This window comes from Gorilla gorilla, chromosome 16 (genome assembly GCF_029281585.2).
Source record: "Gorilla gorilla gorilla isolate KB3781 chromosome 16, NHGRI_mGorGor1-v2.1_pri, whole genome shotgun sequence".
NCBI classification, from domain to species: domain Eukaryota; kingdom Metazoa; phylum Chordata; class Mammalia; order Primates; family Hominidae; genus Gorilla; species Gorilla gorilla.
The window spans coordinates 86,473,955-86,483,171 of NC_073240.2; the positions used below are offsets into that span (position 1 = coordinate 86,473,955).

Consider the following 9,217-nt stretch of genomic DNA (forward strand, 5'->3'; position numbering starts at 1 on the left):
CGTGAAAGATTCAACCCTTGATCCCAGCCTAGTGTGGATTTCAGGTAACAAGCCATACACAGTGACATAACAAATTCTTGGTTTTCATGACTGCAAGTGATAGCCAAGTATCAAGTGAGAAATTCAGTTTCATTTGCAAGGCTTAGAGAGGCCAGGTGATTCTAGAAAAATGGGCCTTGTATTTCTCTTAAACCAGTAAAGAGCTTTAAGTGGTTATTAAATTGAAAGCTTTGTGTTCTTACTTATTTTGTATTTTATTTTATTTCTTTTGAGATGGTGTCTTGCTCTGTCGCCCAGGCTGGAGTGCAGTGGCGTGAGCTTGGCTCACTGCAACCTCCATCTCCTGGGTTCCAGTGATTCTCCTGCCTCAGCCTCCCAAACAGCTGGGATTACAGGCACCCGCAACCACGCCTGGCTAGTTTTTGTATTTTTAGTAGAGACAGGGTTTCTTCATGTTGGCCAGGCTGGCCTCGAACTCCTGACCTCAGGCAATCCACCCACCTCGGCCTCCCAAAGTGATGGCATTACAGGCGTGAGCCACCACACCCGGCCCAAAAGCTTTGTGTTTTTAAAGATATTAGACATGTTTCTTGTTTTTAAAAGAAATCTTAACAATAATGTAGGAGAATAAGACAAACATTTTTCCAAAAAAGAGAAATTGTTGTGATTATTTTGTCTTATTGGAATGCTGGATACTATAGTCGGCTTCATTAATCATCAAGCATGCTATGGATTTTCCATTTTTATAGGATCTATATCTCAGTTAAGGTAATACTGGTAATTCTTGTACTCCATTTGAAGATGAAAAATATAGGCCAAAATCACAGACTTTGCACAGAAGCTGCATAATGAAGACAGCTCTGGAGGAACACATAGATACACACACACAGACACACATATATATAAAGTATATACACATATATTTTTTAAAGTTTATTTTTTACAGTTTTAAAAGTTTTAAAGCAAAACCCAGCCCTTCCCCTCTCCCAGAGTGGGCGGCCCCTCCCCTTTCTCTGAGTGGGCGGGGACAGCGGTTGCATGGGCAGCTTTCCTTATGATGCCACAGAGGGACTCTGGACATGCTGCTGCCTGGCCACGCCTCCTTTCCCTTTCATCTTTCTCACTGACCAATGGGCTTGGAGCATTAAGGCCACGCCCCTATTCTGCGTTCCACTGGTGCCCTGGTTACGCCACCTGTGGCTCAGTTGCACAGCCGCCTGGTAGGTGACTGGAGGCATTGAGCAGTGCTCACTGGTATTTCGCTGATGTGGCCCCAACCCCGCCTCCCTCCCCACCCCGCGATGTCCGAAAAAACACAACAGGGGAAATTGGCCGCAGCCAAGAAAAAGGTAAAACACACCAGGTCATGGCCCCCAACCCAGCCACAGATCCCCTCCGATGACAAGACCGGTGCCAGAGTCCATACGACTCCTGAGGCATACCAGATGGGGCCCCCCAACCCCAGCCCCTCTGGGCTCCCCCAACCAAAGCCTAGTCAGTCAGCCCCACCCCTTCAGCAAGCAGCCCAGTCCCTGCCCTTGCCAATCACCCCAGGGTGACTTTGGGCAGGTGACTCCTGGGGCTCCCTGCTCCATAATCAGCCCTCACCTCCTGCCACCCCAAGCCCAACCTCCCTGGGCTCTTTGGGCTTGCGTCTCCCAGGACCTGGGTCCCCCAGCCCCAGGCCCTGCCCTCACCAGTCATCCCTGGGTGGCTTTGGGCTGGTGACTCCCGGGGCTCCCTACTGCAGACTCTGCCCTCCCCTCCTGCTGCCCCAAGCTCGACCTCCCTAGGCTTCTTGGGCTGGCGTCTCTGAGGACCTGGGTCGAAACCGTGTGTTTCCCTCCCCCATCGTGGAGCAGCGACTCGGGCATCGCGCTGATGTGGTCCCCTCCCCTGGGAGGAGTGGCATGCAATGATGTCACAGTGCCCCTAGGAACTGTCACTACTGCTGCAAGACCGGCCTTTGATCTTACAACCCAGTCCCCTAAGTTTTCTCACCCCATTTCTGGTTCCTCTGGTTGCAGCACAAATTTCCAGCTGGAAGGGGAGTGGAGACTATGGGACCTAGGAGCAAGAGGTTTCAGGCTGCCTTACTCCCTTAACATAGACATTGACAGTGGGAAAAGCCTACACTTCCCCTGTGAGCTCAAAATGTTCACAGTATCTCTGGGTGGCAATGGGAGAATGGGTTTGGTTTGGTTTTTTCCCAGGCTTCTACTTTCCAGAGAGACTTTAACATTTTTTTCTGAGTTCTCCATGGTTCTGGGACCAGACTGCCCTTCAGTCAGTGGCCTCTGAAGTGAGATTTGCTCATCTTCTGTGGAATAGATCTTGGGAAACTGAACTTGACAGCTTGAATCTTCCTCATATCGTCTCAACCTGGGGTACTTTGAGTGCCACAGGATAAATGTGGGACATCTTTCTGAAGCATCATTTTCCCTTGATTCTCTTGAGAAAATGCATTAATGTACTTAGGGATGACAGACACAGAGGTTTCCAAGCGTATACCAGACTTCGCTCTGAAATGAGGCTTGGGTTGTCCTCTTTCTGATAAATTCCCAGATTTAATAGAAAAGCTGCCTTCTGCCATGAGGACACATTGATATGAAAGTGTGAGAGGTACTGGTGCGCTTCTTCACACTAGCAGACCTGTGAGGATGTATGACTCTAAGCCACATGGCCTACAGTTCCTGCCTGCTTAATGTTTACTTTTCTACCTCTGCCCCTGGTTTTGGTCCCTGGCAGCTGCTGATTCATGGCAAAACCCCAGAGCTTGGAGTCAGAGGACTGAGTTTAAGTTCCAGTATTGCCTTTTTTGATCTTTCTTTTTTTTTTTTCTATCCATGATATCAATCCCTCTCAGTCACTAAGTGATTGTGACAACACCTTGTACAGTTGTTGGTGGCATTACATCAGATGGTATATAAGAGTATTTTGTCAAAACTGTAAAGGAGGATGTGGCTGTAGGGGCTGATCATTCTCATGAGTGTTACTGCTCTTCTTTCCCACAGTTAAAAGCATATTGGCAGAGGAAGAGCCCTGGCATTCCAGCAGGAGCTAACAGGAAAAAGAAAATCAATGGCAGTAGCCCTGACACAGCCACTTCTGGTGGTTACCACTCACCTGGGGATGTGAGTCTCGGCGGGCCAGGGTCCTGGGGACAGGGGGCCCAAGGGGCAGTAGAGGGTAATTGTTAAGATTGTAGATGGACTGTTGGGTACTGGTTAAGAATTCTGGATTTGAATCCTGCCTCTCCGTCTGCTAAGGATTGATTTGGGATTGATTAGCATATGATTTAGGGCAAATTGCTTGAGGTCTTTGGGCCTCTCTTTTCACATCTGTATAATAGAGGTGGTATTTTTTGACTTCCATTTGTGAAGTTTAAATGAGATTCGTTATTGTTGCTTTTATGTGAATCCTTAGTACATGGCCTGCTGCAAACACCCAGGACACCGAGGAAATGGTCGTTGCTGTTTGATTTTCCTCATCCCCAGTCTCAAGGGGAAGCCAGGCCAATGAGAAGAGCCACTTGCCATCAGGCTGTCCCTTTAGGAGTCACTGAAAGGGCCCCAGGGTGGGATGGTGGGGAGATAAGAACCACGAGAGAAGTTGGCACAAAGGAGTTACGGGACAAAGGGTCCAAGATAGGCAGAAAAGAAGCTTTTGCCAGTTGATGGGGGAAGAAAGGAAGTCAGAGGGCTTAGACAGTGAGGGGGGACAGAACATCTCCATGTGCACTCTCATCTCCTGCAGTCAGCAACAGGTATCTACGGGGAGGGCCGTGCATCCTCTGCTACCCTGGAGGATCTCGGCCCAGGGCCGAGGTGCAGTGACCCTGCAGGCCAGCCCTCCAACCTCCTCCCGCAGCAGGGGCTTGTTGCCCCTCTGCCAGCTGAGGCAGCCCACACACCCCCACCAGCCCTAATGATTATTCTCTCTACCCCTCCCCACAATCTTCCTCCAACTCCTTCTCTCTGCATGCACCTCAGAGCCAGTACCAAGAACTAGCAGTGGCCCTGGATTCAAGCTCCGCAATAATCAGTCAACTCACTGAAAACGTCAATTCACTGGTAAGAGTCCAGTGGGGTCCCCTGATTACAGCTGGTCAATCCTGGACTCCAGTTTCCTCTTGGGGCCCTGAAGAAAGGGGCTAGGGGCCCCTGATGCCAAGGGCAAATGGGGAGCTGGGCACCCAGGTCTCACCTGGAGGGACCCCAGAGCACAGAACATGCAGCATGGCTCTTCTGCACTGCCCTCTTTGCTGACTCTCTCTTCTCCAGACACCCCTGCTCTAGTCCTTGCCACACATGCCCTGGGGTTGTCACCTCTCCGGGAAGCACTAGCCTGACTGGTTGTCAGGGGTCCATATTTCTGCCCTGCCTCAGTCCCTAATTTGCTTTTTGAGTCTGGACAAGCCATCTCTCCTCTTTATGCTCGTGTTTCTGGAGGAGGTAGAGAGTATCAAAGGTCTCAGTTAGCTCTGAAAGTCAGAGATTTAAAGGCCCCTAGAATGGAAACCTCAGGGCCAAGGGCTCCTGTCTGTCCTTTGCTGTTTTATATCTCTGCTATGAAGAACTGTACCTGGCCTGTACATGCTCAGTAAATGTTTGTTGAATGAATGCACGTTTCTAAATCACAAACTGGCAGAAGGGGGGTGGGCCTTTCTCAAACTCTGTCTCTAGAGGTTCATCAGCCCCTCCCTCCAGGGCCCTTTTCCCCCTTTGCTTTGGGCAGGTTCGCACATCTAAGGAGGAGAAGAAGCATGAGATACATCGGGTACAGAAGCTTGGGAGGAGCTTGTTCAAATTCAAAAACCAGACGGGTAAGATGGGGCTGGCATGACCTGGCAGCAGGACTGGCATTAGAGGGCTGTGGGGGTGACTTAGAATGCCCCAGGGAGGTGGGTGGATGGAAGGGCTTTGAGGCAGAGGGAAAGAGGTCTGTGCCAGGGGAGGACAAGTCTTGTCATCTCCATGAGCCTCAGTGTCCCCATCAGTAAAGAGGGAGGAGTGCCCATTGTCAGCCACCCACAGTGCTCTCTATCTGAAAGTGACTTGGAAGATTGGCTGCCATCCGGGTGTGAGGAGTCATTAGCAGTGAGGCCAAGTTTGGGAAGCCTGAGAGGAGGAGCTGTGCACCAAAGGGAGGAATTTTTTTTTTTTTTTTGAGAATCCAGAGGCCCTTATTCTCTGCTTCCTTTCTCAGCTGAACCCCTGGCCCCAGAGCCCCCAGCAGGGCCATCTAAGGTGGAGCAGCTACAAGATGAGACCAACCACCTAAGGAAGGAGCTAGAGAGTGTGGGAAGACAGCTCCAGGCTGAGGTGGAAAACAATCAGATGTTGAGTCTCCTGAACAGGAGACAGGAGGAGAGGCTATGTGAACAGGAGGAGAGGCTACATGAACAGGAGGAGACGCTACGTGAACAGGAGGAGACGCTACGTGAACAGGAGGAGACGCTACGTGAACAGGAGGAGAGGCTACGTGAACAGGAGGAGAGGCTACGTGAACAGGAGGAGACGCTACGTGAACAGGAGGAGAGGCTACGTGAACAGGAGGAGACGCTACGTGAACAGGAGGAGACGCTACGTGAACAGGAGGAGAGGCTATTTGAACAGGAGGAGACGCTATGTGAACAGGAGGAGAGGCTGTGTGAACAGGAGGAGAGGCTATGTGAACAGGAGGAGAGGCTACGTCAACAGGAGGAGAGGCTACGTGAACAGGAGGAGAGGCCACGTGAACAGGAGGAGAGGCCACGTGAACAGGAGGAGAGGCTACGTGAACAGGAGGAGAGTCTGTGTGAACAGGAGGAGAGGCTACGTGAACAGGAGGAGACGCTACGTGAACAGGAGGAGAGGCTACGTGAACAGGAGGAGACGCTACGTGAACAGGAGGAGAGGCTACGTGAACAGGAGGAGACGCTACGTGAACAGGAGGAGAGGCTATTTGAACAGGAGGAGAGGCTACGTGAACAGGAGGAGACGCTACGTGAACAGGAGGAGAGGCCACGTGAACAGGAGGAGAGGCTACGTGAACAGGAGGAGACGCTACGTGAACAGGAGGAGAGGCTACGTGAACAGGAGGAGAGGCTACGTGAACAGGAGGAGAGGCTACGTGAACAGGAGGAGAGGCTATTTGAACAGGAGGAGAGGCTACGTGAACAGGAGGAGAGGCTACGTGAACAGGAGGAGAGGCTACGTGAACAGGAGGAGACGCTACGTGAACAGGAGGAGAGGCTACGTGAACAGGAGGAGACGCTACGTGAACAGGAGGAGACGCTACGTGAACAGGAGGAGACGCTACGTGAACAGGAGGAGAGGCTACGTGAACAGGAGGAGACGCTACGTGAACAGGAGGAGACGCTACGTGAACAGGAGGAGAGGCTATTTGAACAGGAGGAGAGGCTATTTAAACAGGAGGAGAGGCTATGTGAACAGGAGGAGAGGCTATGTGAACAGGAGGAGAGGCCACGTGAACAGGAGGAGAGGCTGTGTGAAGAGGAGAAGCTGCCAGGGCAGGAGAGGCTGCTGGAAGAGGTGGAGAAGCTGTTAGAACAGGAGAGGCGGCAGGAGGAGCAGGAGAGGCGGCAGGAGGAGCAGGAGAGGCTGCTGGACGAGGTGGAGGAGCTCCTGGAGCAGGAGAGGCTTCGGCAACAGGATGACAGGCTGTGGCAGCAGGAGACTCTGCGGGAGCTGGAGAGGCTGCGGGAGCTGGAGAGGATGCTGGAGCCGGGGTGGGAAGCCCTCTACGAGCAGCGGGCCGAGCCATGCAGCGGCTTCGAGGAGCTGGTGCGTTGCCCCACCTGGGGAGGCTGCCCTCTTCCCTAGCCCTCAAGACCTTTGTTTCCCCACCTGTAAAATGGGGCGTTGTAGCCTTCACATGAAATGGTACTTCTAAAGGCATCTGTGAGCCAGAGCCCTGCTCTGATGGCTGTGGGAGAGAGGGGATATTTTTCTAACCTGCCTCCACCCTTCCCGGTGCCATGGGAGGCAGACACTAAGTTCTGGGGTCTCCAGTTTTAGTGGGTGGCCACTGATTGCTTCTCTCTGTCCAGAACAACGAGAACAAGAGCACACTGCAGGTGGAGCAGAAAGCAAAGGAGCTGAAGAAATCAGGTGAGCTGAAAGAGACTGTAACCTCCGACCCATCCAAGAAGATCTGGGAGGCGGGCACCAGCCTCTGGGGAGGGGAGGTGCCAGGCCACAGGCAGCTGCAGCCTGGGGACAGGTGACCCCAGCACCCTCCAGGGCAGTCCTATGACTGTTTCTTGCTTCCTGCCCTCTGACTTTTAGAGGTGGGTAGCCCTGGGCTCCTCCCAGGTCTGGACATCATCATCCCAGCTAGAGGCATGGAGCCCCCCAATCACAGAGGAAGAGACAGTGGTATAAGAGGCTCCTTATGTCAGGTGTGGTGGCTCGCGCCTGCAATCCCAGCACTTTGGGAGTCTGAGGCAGGACAATCACTTGAGGTCAGGAGTTTGAGACCAACATGGCCAACATGGTGAAAGCTCATCTCTACTAAAATTAAAAATAATAATAATAATTAGCTGGGCCTGGTGGTGCATGCCTGTAATCCCAGCTACTCAGGAGGCTGAGACATGAGAATCACTTGAGCCCGGGAGGTGAAGGTTGCAGTGAGCTGAGATTGCACCACTGCACTGCAGCCTGGGACACAGAGTGACACTCTCTCAAAACAAAACAAAACAGAAAAACAAAAAAGACTCCTTAGATTCAAACTGGATTCCGGCCTTGGTTCCACTGGTCATAATTCAACTACTTTGCATCTCTAAGTCTCTGTTTCTTTAACTTCAAAAGGAAGTTAGCCTTTTCCTTGCAGAGGTGCTGAGGATTAAATGAGATAATACGTGGAAACATTAGGCATGTAGCACACTTAGCAGATGGTGGTTGGCTCCGCCTGCTTTTCCACCAGTCTGTGGCCTGCAGTTTAAATGCTGGGAAAAAGGACGTGAGATTTGATGCTAGGGAAGGAGGCATGGGGTTCTAGGCAAGGGAGGCAGTCTCTTAGGCCTGGAGCAAGGGGCCAGGGGCCTGGGCAGGCCACAGAGCCCCACAGTGCCCTCGCTACCCTATTAATGGGCCAGGAATCTGGAAGCCAGCCACCACATGTCCTCATGCCCAGGGTCTTCCGGCAGGTGGAGCTGACGAGCCAAGAGGCTCCGAGTCTGCAGCAGCAGCCAGACCAGTACCTGAGCCCCAGTCCCACAGGAGCTTGGGTGTGCGGACAAGCAGGGTGGTGAGTAGAGCCCTCAGGCGGGGTGGGCAGGCAGGACCAGGGGAGGCTCGCACTGTGCTCAGATTCCCACCCCCCTCTCTCTCTCTGAAGATCTTAGTGAGCTGAGCCTCACTGATAGCATGGGGGCTGCACCGGGAGAGGACAGGGAGGGTTCTCCCCCATGACAACCCCACTGCACAGCAGATCCAGCAGCTGCTTCCTCTAATGCAGGACTCCCCAGGAGCACCCAGGCTTGGGTGGAGAAGCTGTTGGTACAGGAGAGGCAGCAGGAGGAGCAGGAGAGGCTGCATGCCATTCTTTTCAGGCTGCCGAGAACAGGGAGATAAACATCACCATCATCTAAGAGCTGCTCAAGAAATTTAAAAAAACAAACAAAACGTTTAAGGGGTTAATATCCTACACAATTCATTTACTTCATTTGAATGTTAGAGCCACTTATGTTTGTGTTTCTAATTTATAGTTTAAATTTATTTGTGTTTCTAATTTATAGTTTAAATTTATTTGTGTTTCTAATTTATAGTTTAAATTTATTTGTAAAAAGTTAAATGAGAGTGGGTCTTTCTCTCATGTTCACTCTGGCATCTTTTAGCATTTTCTTAATTTGATAATTATAGGACGTTAGCATGCATATCGAGTTTGCCCTTATGTGGTGGGAGTTCAAACACACAAAAACCCACTATACGCACACAACTGTTCTTGCTGGTTTGGGATAGGCTGCCATGCTTTTTTAATGTTAGTACAGCATGTATATTCATTATGGAATTCAGATAAAATTTCCTTATGTTCTGCTGTTATGTTTGATCGAATCCTAATCACAGTGAGCTCTTCATTAGCTCAATGTGTGGTTTGCCCTCAAGTGCGCGGTCTATTACTTTGTAATATGCCACTGTGAGTACTGACATTTACAGTTGTTTAAAGGTGGAGCACTAGAAACAGCCTTTCCCCCTTTTTCTGTGTATTGGGG

The 9,217-nt window shown here is 51.2% G+C and overlaps 1 protein-coding gene across 1 annotated transcript; it reads left to right on the forward strand.

Moving 5' to 3' along the window:
* The first annotated feature begins 1,155 nt into the window (after positions 1–1,155).
* Positions 1,156–8,799, forward strand: LOC129523543 (putative golgin subfamily A member 6-like protein 19). The gene is given in 10 exon segments (XM_063698801.1): positions 1,156–1,349; positions 3,015–3,134; positions 3,757–3,827; positions 3,995–4,073; positions 4,738–4,825; positions 5,209–6,788; positions 7,055–7,115; positions 8,153–8,207; positions 8,209–8,253; positions 8,464–8,799. Coding segments are annotated over 10 exon segments (2,316 nt in total). The 5' UTR covers positions 1,156–1,265; the 3' UTR covers positions 8,597–8,799.
* The last annotated feature ends 418 nt before the right edge of the window (positions 8,800–9,217 follow it).